General features: G+C 40.8%; 1 protein-coding gene across 2 annotated transcripts in view; it reads left to right on the top strand.

Annotated features, from left to right (window-relative positions):
- Positions 1-12,288, top strand: part of LOC139583760 (cadherin-18-like) — a 379,939-nt gene that overhangs the window by 214,686 nt on the left and 152,965 nt on the right. For both annotated transcript variants that reach the window (XM_071415200.1, XM_071415199.1), the window contains one exon: positions 11,547-11,841. In XM_071415200.1, the coding sequence (XP_071271301.1) occupies positions 11,547-11,841 (295 nt within the window). The remainder of the gene's footprint in view (positions 1-11,546; positions 11,842-12,288) is intronic.

Below are 12,288 nucleotides of genomic sequence, written 5' to 3'. Positions count from 1 at the left end.
GACCACCATTTACCTCATACAGCGCGACAAATCTCCTTTGCATATAGTTGATCAGGCTGTTGACTGTGGCCTCTAGAATGTTGTCCCACTCCTCTTCAATGGCTGTGAGAAGTTTCTGGATATTGGTGGGAACTGGAACACTTTGACGTACACGTCGATCCAGAGCATCCCTAACATGCTTAATTGGTGACATATCTGGTGAGTATGCAGGCCATGAAAGAACTGGGTCATTTTCAGTTTCCAGGAATTGTGTAAAGACAACGTTGACATCAGCAAACCGCTCGCCCCCATGATACCATACACTTGGCCATTTGGAGGTACTGGCAAATTCTCTAAAACGACGTTAGAGCCCGCTTATGGCCTTTTTATTGTCCCCAGCACAAGGTGCACCTGTGTAATTATCATGCTGTTTAATCAGTTTATTGATATGACACACCTGGCATGTGGATGGATTATCTTGGCAAAGGATAAATGCTCACTAACAGGGATGTAAACAAATTTGTGCACAACATTTGAGAGAAATAAGCTTTTTGTGCATATGGAATGCCGGGTTTCATTTTATTTCCCCCAGCAGCAGTAGAAGTCAAAATAGAGGACAGCCATTAGGGAAGATGATGTGCATCAGAGACAAGCAGCACATCTTTATCATGACCCCATCACAATCTCCCAATTCACGGTCATTAGCTGTGTGTTCCATCATCACCAAGGTGCCCAAGACTGTGACAAATCAATTGTCAAGAGAGTGCTATGAGGATATGATTGGGGGAAGCACGGACGAAATGCAGCAATAATCAAGCAATAATCAAGCGCACCCACATAAAATGTGATTAAGTCCTCTTGAGCGAAGAATAAGGGCTGAAATTTAATAAAAAACAAACCCTCCTCGCTAATTGCAAATGTGAGACCTGGCGCTGAAGAGCCAACCCCTTTTTCTCACACCGCTTCCCCTCTCCTCCTTGCCTATTTGTGGAAAGACAGAGAGCGCGTCCCTAAAGACACATATCCTTAATTTCTCCAACTCCCCATCAGCACTTTTCTATGTTTTCAGAGATGCTAACTCTTAGGTGAATCTAGGCAGCTTCCTAGCAAGACAGTTGACACCAACACTTGTTTGGTTCCTGCGGCGTAGCACAGCTGGCAAATGTGACAGCATATAAATCGTAATGGTCAAATACAAACACTCCAAGTGCACATACAGACACAAACAACAAGATAATCAGTTGAGATAATCACACACCCCAACAAGTAGATGTACATGCTAATGTATGTCTGTGTCTCAAATAGCACCCTATGCCCTATATAGTGCACTACACTGTAAAAATGTCCTGTTATTTTACGGTAACTTACAGTCAGAGAGTTGTCTATAATTACCGTAAAAAAAGGTACAGCGTGTTAGCGTACCGTATTTTACGGCATCCAATACTGTTACTGTAAAAAAAAATACCATTGTTTTTTCAATCACTGACAAGCAACTGGCTGCCTGTAAGTTACCATAAAACAACAGTACAGTGCATTACTGTAATCGTATGACGGTATTTGTAACAAATTAAATGATATGTTCTTGTTCATCGACCTTAGCTTATTGCACTGACTGTAAGTCGCTCTGGATAAGAGCATCTGCTAATTGACCAGAATGTAAATGTGAAAAATGAAGACACACTGCTGGTTATTATTTTAATGAGCTCCGCCCCCAAACAAGGCCACATTTGATCAAAATACAATTAGTTAGAGGGTGGCACACATTAAAATAATACCCTACAGTGTGCTTTGCAACTGTTCATTTTTACATTTACATTTTGGTCATTTAGCAGATGCTCTTATGCAGAGCGACTTACAGTCAGTGCAATAAGCTAAGGTCGATGAACATGAACATATCAGAGTCATAGCAAGTAAAAATATTATGTCCACAGCTTTGTCTCTGTGTACCCCTCCATTATCAGGCTGCACACTGGCCAAGTGATCAAATCTATCTAGACTTCGTTTATTAAAGGGTTTGTCTGGGGATCTGAATGTTCCTGCCAGTGACTGTGTTGCCCCTGACAATTTTGATCCCTTTAACACTCAATGTCCTAATGCATTCCCTGCAGACAGCCACCATGCACCAGCCATGCGCCAGACAGTCATCCTTTTGGCTCGGCCTTATTGAACTCACCATAGAGAGAGAGAGAGAGAAACACAATCCCTGCATCCTCCTCTCTGTAGCACAGTGGAGGAGAGGGCTCAACTTTTCAGTACAGTACGTCTCAAATGGTTTCCTATTTACTTATATACTAATATAGAGCACTACATTTGACCAGAGCACTGTAGTAGCAGTAGCAGTAGCAGCGGTAGCAGTAACAGTAGTAGCAGTAGTAGCAGTAACAGTAGTAGCAGTAGCAGTAGCAGCTGTCATAAAAGAGCACTGTACTGTATATGGAATAGGTTGCCATTTTGGAAGTAACTTATAGTGCATTCAGAAAGTATTCAGACCCCTTGACCTTTTCCACATTTTGTTACGTTACAGCCTTATTCTAAAGTTGATTAAACCGTTTTTTTTACTCATCAATATCCCGTAATGACAAAGCAAAAACAGTTTCTTAGAAATGTTTGCAAATTTATAACAAATACAAAACTGAAAAATTATATTTACATAAATATTCAAACCCTTTACTGAGTACTTTGTTGAAGCACCTTTGGCAGTGTTGATGCTACAAGCTTGGCAAACCTGTATTTGGAGAGTTTCTCCCATTTTTCTCTGCAGATCCTCTCACGCTCTGTCAGGTTGGATGGGGAGCATCGCCGCATAGCTATTTTCAGATCTCTCCAGAGATGTTCGATCGGGTTCAAGTCCGGGCTCTGGCTGGGCCACTCAAGGACGTTCAGAGATTTGTCCCGAAGCCACTCCTGCATTGTCTTGACTGTGTGCTTAGGGTCATTGTCCTGTTGGAAGGTGAACCTTCGCAACAGTCTGAGGTCCTGAGTGCTCTGGAGCAGGTTTTTATCAAGGATCTCTCTGTACTTTGCTCCATTCAACATGCGCCCGATCCTGACTAGTCTCCCAGTCTCTGCCGCTGAAAAACATCCCCACAGCATGATGCTGCCACTACCATGCTTCATCGTAGGGATGGTGCCAGGTTTCCTCCAGACGTGACGCTTGGCATTCAGGCCAAATAGTTCAATCTTTGTTTCATCAGACCAGAGAATCTTGTTTCTCATGGTCTGAGAGTCCTTAAGGTGCCTTTTTGGCAAACTCCAAGCGTGCTGTCATGTTCCTTTTACTGAGGAGTGGCTTCTACCTGGCCACTACCATGAAGGCCTGATTGGTGGAGTGCTGCAGAGATGGTTGTCCTTCTGGAAGGTTCTCCCATCTCCACAGACAAACTCTAGATCTCTTTCAGAGTGACCATCGGGTTCTTGGTCACCTCCCGGCCAGCTCTAGGTCAGAGTCTTGGTGGTTACAAACTTCTTCCATTTAAGAATGCTGGAGTCCACTGTGTTCTTGGGGTCCTTCAATGCTGCAGATTTGGTACCCTTCCTCAGATCTGTGCCTTGACACAATCCTGTCTCGGAGCTCTACGGACAATTCCTTTGACCTCATGGCTTTGTTTTTGCTCTGACATGTACTGTCAACTGTGGGACCTGTTATAGACAGGTGACTGTCTTTCCAAATCATGTCCAATCAAATTAATTTACCCCAGGTGGATTCCAATCAAGTTGTAGAAACATCACAAGGACAATCTATGGAAACAGGATGCACCGGAGCTCAATTTCGAGTCTCATAGCAAACTCCTGAATACTAATTTAAATAAGGTATTTCTAAAAACCTGTTTTCACTTTGTCATTATGGAGTATTGTGTGTAGATTGATGAGAAAAAAAATATTTTATCAATTTTAGAGTAAGGATGTAACGTAGCAAAATGTGGAAGAATACTTTCCGAAATGCACTGTATGTCTTATTGGTTAAAATAATAAAGAAAAAAATAGCTGTCTCTCCCTCAGTGGCCAATCAAGACACGACTCACCTAGCGATGTTTTGCCTGCCTTGAGGAGAGAGAGGAGGAAGCAGCTCAGTATTAGAGAGGATTTCTACTTATTTGTATGTGGACACTCACCGCTAACTGACAGACAGTTCCCCACACATCTTTCCATCCCCTCCTCAGGACATTGCAGTTGTTTTTCATATGGCCTTCATTATTCCCACACACACACGCACACACACGCACACACACACACATACACACCCATACACACAGGCAGTGGTGATGTATGTTCAGCTCTTTTCGGACAGGACCGTTGATGTACTACTGTATTAACAAAATGAACACTAATTACATCCAAAAGGCGGGGGAGTCATGAACATTTCTGAGTGATCATCTTTAATGAACTATAAATAAATGATCCCTGACTGTACTGGTATTGAATGCATTAGAAGGCACACTGCATAGAGATGTAGCCATTTACAAAGGATTATGTCTGTTAGAGCATTGAGTGGTCTTCCTAGTAGGTTTAGCCTATCAATATTGGCCATCGAATATGATGTTATGGCTTTTATGTCAATCAGGCTTTTCCTGACACTGCTGGAATCAAATGCATTACAAGTATCAGAATGGCACTCCACATGGAGTTGTAGCCATAGCCCCAAAGGAAGCTGTCTGTAACACCATAGATTGGTCTACCTAACAGGTTCAACCTTTGATGCTGATCGGTATTGCCCATCTGATTTGGTTTTATGACTTCTGTGTCAGTCTTGTTGTTCCCATGTGGCCTAACACACTGTGTCTTCCCCTATAGTGTTTGATGTTGGGATAATGACCCGTAACCTGTTATCACTTTTATCTCCCGGCTTTGGAAAGGGACCAGTCACCATATGCTCAGTGGCTCACACACTCTTAAGCGACTGTGATATATTAGCTCTTGCCAAACAAGTCAATGGCCAAATTAGCACTCTGACCGCAGGCTAAATTAAATGTATGTGCTTGTACTTGCAGAGTGCCTCCTTCCGACATGTAAGTGGTTTCTTCTCCTGTAGTGAGGTGTTGTTTATTTCCTCCCTACTTCCTGATTTCTCCAAACACCACACACCCTGATCATGACACTCACATGTATAATGCACATTTAAAATCTATAATATTACTATTACTCTATTACGCCAGGTTCTTTCCTGCAGTCTCCATCACCCATGGGAAGTGTAAACCGCCTGTTTCATTGTATGCTTTTGTATGGTTGGTGGGTTGTCGTTAACTTAATCCTGATTCCTGATTAGGAGAGTAAAAACTCAATGGGAACTTTGACTCCCTACCTAATTAGAGGCTCTGATGTTTACCAGAGGTTGGACAGTTTGCTCCCATCAAGTGGCAAGCCTTGCAATCAGCCAGCAGCTTTTTAATTAGGGATTCATTTGCTAGGCACAGTTTTGATTAGATTTGGACCCGGTACCTTTCGCACTGCTCAACTTAATGTTGTGAAATACAGAGGGGAACAAGGGGAGATGGGGTCAGATGTGTGTAGGGGAGGGGTAATTCCTGACATGCAGAAGGACACCAGCGATTAAGTATTTTTTATGTCCCCTGCTGTTTTGTATTTGTCTAATTGAGATAATCATTGTGATCGGAACTCAATAGCCTGTTATTGCCAGTGCAAATCAGCTGACAACTAGACCGTGACTCCAAACCACCCCTTGGGTCCTGTCCTGCAGGACTACTAGAGTTCTTTGTAAATAGAGTATATCACCACCAACAAGCCTTGCTGACTTAATGCAGTACTCCTTGTCTGTCACTTACTGGGAGTCTCTCTCACATGCTCACTCAGAGGGAGTTTACCTCATCAATAATGGCTACCTCATAAATTCAGTAATGGCTACCTCATTTGCTTCATAATGGCTACCTTCAGTGGTGTAGTTAGTGGAGGGAAAACACGTAAATGCTGTTTACGCACCTTTTTTATTTCGCTTACCTACTGATCTCTGAAAAACACGTTGAGAATAAGTCGTTCACATGAGATACTAAGTCGTCCAAACAAGTTATTTAGTCGTTTGAATGTCTTATTATCTGTTCAAATTACTTAATTAGACCTCATTTTTATGCAGCGCCAGTTGTGCTTTTGAGACCTTTGCTGCAGCCATTCATTCACTAATTCCATCCATTGATATGATTATTCATTGACAGTTCTTTGATAGAGCTGCTTTTGAATGCCAGAGTATGTAAGTGGGCCAACAATATCAGACGGTTTTACCAATTTGACTTCCGATTCTGCCACTTATCCACATTGCTCCAAATGTAAAATGTTGTCAGTGTTATTTGACCTCAGGTTTGCTCCTACTGCTCAGCATCATCATTCTGAAGGTTGCATGTTCAATCCCAACCGTATTATTATTAATTTTTTTACCCTATCCAAAACCTTAACCCTTAAAATGGTAACCTGGAGTTGCTACATACTTTTTTTGACTTATAAAATAATATGTACACATTGATTATTAAAGAATATAACGTCTAAATGCCTCACGAGCTTATCTTAACTGTCATACCACATCAGAACCCAACATATAATCTTGCTTTACTCAAATGTTTATAAACAAAGTAAAAGTAAACAACATTTTTGCCTCAAAACATGATTAAAACTACTCTGAACAAAAAAATAAGTGCAGCATGCAACAATAGTTTTTTTTTACTGAGTTACATTTCACATACGGAAATCAGTCAATTTAAATAAATTCATGACTAGGAATACAGATACCTATCTCTTGGTCACAGATACCATTTAAAAAAGGTAGGGGCGTGGATCAGAAAACCAGTCAGTATCTGGTGTCCACAATTTGCCTCATGAGGCGCGACACATGTCCTTCGCATAGAGTTGATCAGGCTGTTGATTGTGACCTGTGGAATGTTGTCCCACTCCTCTTCAATGTTTCCTGGATATTGGTGGGAACTGGAACACGCTGTCATACACATCGATCCCGAGCATCCCAAACAGGCTCAATGGTTGACATATCTGGTGAGTATGCAGGCCATGGAAGAACTGGGACATTTTCAGCTTCCAGGAATTGTGTACAGATCCTTGCGACATGGGGCTGTGAATTATCATGCTCAAACATGAGGTGAAGGCGGCAGATGAATGGCACGACAAAGGGCCCCAGGATCTCATCACGGTATCTCTGTGCATTCAACTTGTCATCGATAAAATGCAATTGCGTTCATTGTCTGTAGTTTATGCCTGCAAATACCATAACCCCACCACCACCATGGGGCAGTCTGTTCACAACTTTGACATCAGCAAATCGCTCACCCACACGACACTATACACACTGTCTAGTACACTGTCCAGTACAGTTGAAACCGGGATTCATCCGTGAAGAGCACACTTGTCCAGCGTGCCAGTGGCCATCAAAGGTGAGCATTTTCCGAACTGCATTCAGGTCAACACCCTTGTGACGGCGACGAGCACCCTGATGAGCTTCACTGAGACGGTTTCTGACAGTTTGTACAGAAATTCTTTGGTTGTGCAAACCCACAGTTTAATCAGCTGTCCGGTTGGCTGGTCTCAGACGATCCTGCAGGTGAAGAAGCTAGATGTAGAGGTCCTGGGCTGGGGTGGTTACACGTGGGCAGGGGTTGTGAGCTCGATTGGACATACTGCCAAATTCTCTAAAACAATGTTGGAGGTGGCTTATGGTACAGAAATTAACATTCAATTCTCTGACAACAGCTCTTCTGGACATTCCTGCAGTCAGCATGCCAATTGCACGCTCCCTCAAAACTTGAGAAATCTGTCACAAAACTGCACATTTTAGAGTGGCCTTTTATTGTCCCCACCACCTATGTAATGATCATGCTGTTTAATCAGCTTCTTGATATGCCACACCTGTCAGGTAGATGGATTATTTTGGCGAAGGAGAGATGCTCACTAACAGATATATAAACAAATGTGTGCACAAAATTTGAGTATCGAACATTTCTGGGATTTTTTATTTCTGCTCATCAAATATGGGACAAACACTTTACATGTTGCATTTATATTTTTGTTCAGTATATAATGTTTATGGATTGTCACTCCTTGCATCCATAGCACTTTCATATTGTTTCAACTGCTGATTGCCCCTTTAAATTAAGCATCTGGAATTAATGAAGGAAAGTGCTGAGTAGGAGGAGCAACCAAGGGTGTCAAAAACACTTTGAAATGTTACGTTTGGAGAAACATGGATACATGTCAGAATCTGAAGTCAAATTGGTAAAACCGTGAGATCATGTTGGCCCACGCATGCTTTTGCATTCAAACGCAGCCCTATCAAAAACTGCCAATGAATAATCATATCAATGGATGGAATCAGTGAATGAATGGCTGCATCAACGGTCTGACAAGCACAACTGGCACTGCATAACAAATTACACCTTATTAAAAAAACAATTAAGTCGTTTGAACGAGATAATAAGTCATTCAAATGAGATACTAAGTTCCAAGAGTCAAATTTTGTTATATATTTTTTGCCTTGGGCTTCAGGACTTCTGTATATGCTCAATAATGGTTGGGTAGATACATATGCAATGCAATATGAAAATGGTGCTGCTATCATGAAGCATTATTGCTGTGAAGTCAAAATTGCCTGTTGTGGCTAGCCCCTTGATGTTTGACACATTAATTCATGTAGAAGGTGAGAATGTAAATGGACGGTTGAACTCTTCAGGCTTTGTTAGATCACTGTATGCATTTTAAATGATAAGTTACCTATTACTTAGTACCTTATATATTTTTTTAAAGTTCTGTCATCTTCATTCAAATGAATGAAAACAGTATGGATGGTTATACTGCATTTGTTGTACAGTTATAATGTCCTGATTTGTTAAAGCAGGTGAATAGTATGTAATGTTGGGCGGCAGGTAGCCTAGTGGTTAAGGAGTTGGGCCATTAACCGAAATATCACAGGTTTGAATACCTTAATCTACAAAGTGGAAAAATCTGATGTGTCCTTGAGCAAGGCACTTAAAACCTCTCTGTGATATGTGGGACGCTAACGTTTGGTATTGGTTTCACATGGCCAACATCCAGTGAAAATGCAGAGCGCCAAACTCAAATAAATTACTATAAAAATTTAACTTTCATGGAATCACACATGCAATACACCAAATTAAAGCTACACTTGTTGTGAATCCAGCCAACCTGTCAGATTTCAAAAAGGCTTTACGACAAAAGCACACCAAACGATTATGTTAGGTCAGTACATAGCCACAGAAAAACACAGCATTTTTCCAGCCAAAGAGAGGAGTCACAAAAAGCATAAATAAAGATAAAATGAATCACTAACCTTTGATGATCTTCATCAGATGACACTCATAGGACTTCATGTTACACATGTCATGTATGTTTTGTTCGATAAAGTTCATAGTTATATCCAAATATCTCAGTTTACATTGGCGCGTTACGTTCAGTAATGTTTTGCTTCCAAAACATCCGGTGATTTTGCAGAGAGCCACATCAATTTACAGAAATACTCATCATAAATGTTGTTGAAAATACATGTGTTATGCATGGAACTTTATCTAAACTTCTCCTTAATGCAACCGCTGTGTCGAATTTCAAAAAAGCTTTACCGAAAAACCACACCATGCAATAATCTGAGTACAGCGCTCAGAGCCCAAACAAGCCAAAGTCAGATATAGCATTATACATATTCACTTACCTTTGATGATCTTCATCAGAATGCACTCCCAGGAATACCAGTTCCACAATAAATGTTTGATTTGTCCAAACACCTCCTTTTGTTCACGCGTTTAGTACACAATCCAAACTGATGACGCGTTGGCAGGTCCAGGCGAAAGTTCAGACGAAAAGTCATGTTACAGTTCGTAGAAACATGTCAAAGTAAGTATAGAATCAATCTTTAGGATGTTTTTATCATAAATCTTCAATAATGTTTCAACCGGAGAATTCCTTTGTCTTCAGAAATGCAATGGACGCAAGCTACCTCTCATGTGAATGCGCGTGACCAGCTCGTGGCACTCTGCCAGACCTCTGACTCAATCCTCTCTCATTCCCCCCTCCTTTATAGTAGAAACATCAAACAAGGTTCTAAAGAATGTTGACATCTAGTGGAAGCCTTAGGAAGTGCAAAATGACCCCATTTCCACTGTATCTTGGATAGGCAAAGACTTGAAAACCTACAACCTCAGATTTCCCACTTCCTGGTTGGATGTTTTCTCAGGTTTTTGCCTGCCATATAAGTTCTGTTATACTCACAGACAGCATTCAAACAGTTTTAGAAACTTCAGAGTGTTTTCTATCCAAATATAATAATTATATGCATATTCTAGCTTTTAGGATAGAGTAGCAGGCAGTTTACTCTGGGCACCTTTTTATCCAAGCTACTCAATACTGCCCCCCTGTCCCAAAGAAGTTAACCCTCATTTGCTGTAAAACTTCACTGACCCTGTAAAGCAAACATATTTTATGTTTTTGCTTTTAAGTTCTAACTGAAACTGTCAGGTAATTGGGATTTGGTAAAGCAGGTGACTATTACTGTAAGAACTTCACAGGATACAAACTAAAACTGTCAAGTAATTGGGATTTGGTTAAGCAGGTGAATAATATGAGATTTGTTGTTAGTATTTGTTGTGAAGTTCTGAGCAGAATAATTGGCATGAGAGTGGCAATTGCCAAGTTATCAATTATGCCTGAACAAACAGCTTGGTTTTCTCTCCCATTTTTTGCTCTCTTACTGAGAATTAAGAGTTAGTAAGTGTAGCACTGAGTAAGTAGCCAATCTACACCACCTTTTTATCTTATAGAGGTGAGGTCCTCTGATAATTACCAAACACTATATCAACAATCTATAATAACACAGGTTCTTACCAACATAGGTGGAGCATGGAAATAAGAAGTTTAGAATAAAGTTTCAAATAGAAACCCTTTTATTTTTTCTGCAGCAGCATAGTTTCAGTTCGTAGATTCAGTATAATTGTATGGTCACACATAGCCTAATAATCATCAGAGAGCTCCACTTGAAAATATAACAATCTTCGGCGATGTCACTTGTACAGTCATTCTAGTACAATTATTATCTTGACAAGAGCACACAAACTAAATGCATTGTTGAGGGAGATGTGCCACAGGGAGAATGAGAGTGGATCCTGGCTGAACAGCACATATTTCCAACTAGTCAACCAGGCTGCCTCACTGGAATTTGGACTAAAAACACATTCACCGCTTTCGTCTTCCCCAGGCACGCCTATCTGTACACGTGTAAAAGCAATCTGCTGGCACAGGGAAACACTGGCAAACACATGTTTAGAAATCCCAGGCTAAAGCTTTGTCTATGACATTTTGAATATGTTACATTGAATAATCTAAGACTCACAGGTTTGTCTGATGTATTAACTTACCAGCCCACTCACAACTAATAGGCTCCCTATGATTTTCTAGAGAATATCTCCATATTTTGTAGTTTTTGGACTGGCATTTAGCACTTATTAAATATTTAAGTTTTAAAATTGCTATAACTTAAAGGGGTAACTTATCTAATAATTATGGTTATGCAATGTAGTAGAGCTCTGATATGTTGTCTCTGGTCTCTCTTACAGCTTCATTCCAACTCAGACAAAGGGGATGGCTCCGTAAGGTACATTCTGAGTGGGGAAGGTGCTGGGAGTATATTCATCATCAACGAGGTGACAGGAGATATTCATGCAACTGAGAGCCTGGACCGGGAAAGGAAAGCACACTACGTCCTCCACGCACAAGCCTTCGACCGCAACACCGAAAAGCCCCTGGAACCAAAGTCGGAATTCATCATCAAAGTCCAGGACATCAATGACAATGCCCCCAAATTTCCAGATGGTCCCTTTGTAGCTGCTGTGTCTGAGATGTCTCAAGTGGGTAAGGACAGCCCTGTAATTTGCTACCTGCTTCCAATAAGTTAACTTGACTTTGCAGTATGCAAATACTAGATAAAAGACGTGGTGGCCATTTTGGCTTTGTTGGAGTGTGTCCTTTATCTAGGAATGCATTTTACCCATAACATATCTTACATTCACATTCTTATTTACAACATGTTATTATTTAAATCATTGGAATCTTAAGAAATAGATTGCGAATCGAAAACATCTGGCACAAGACCTCGGTGTTTAATACATTCTAAAAGCTTTAACCCGACTATTAAAACCACTCTGACCCTGTTCCACTACTAAATTCATTGTTAAAAGCCCATACATAGTTGTATACTGTACACGTACAACAACAGGATGATAAAAACATGCAACATGTTCCATGTTCTCAGTTGTTTCCTCTCTTTTCATTTCCATTTTCATCTTTTCGTGTGGCAGT

This window comes from Salvelinus alpinus, chromosome 8 (genome assembly GCF_045679555.1).
Source record: "Salvelinus alpinus chromosome 8, SLU_Salpinus.1, whole genome shotgun sequence".
NCBI classification, from domain to species: Eukaryota; Metazoa; Chordata; class Actinopteri; order Salmoniformes; family Salmonidae; genus Salvelinus; species Salvelinus alpinus.
This window is presented reverse-complemented; position numbering and strand designations above follow the sequence as displayed.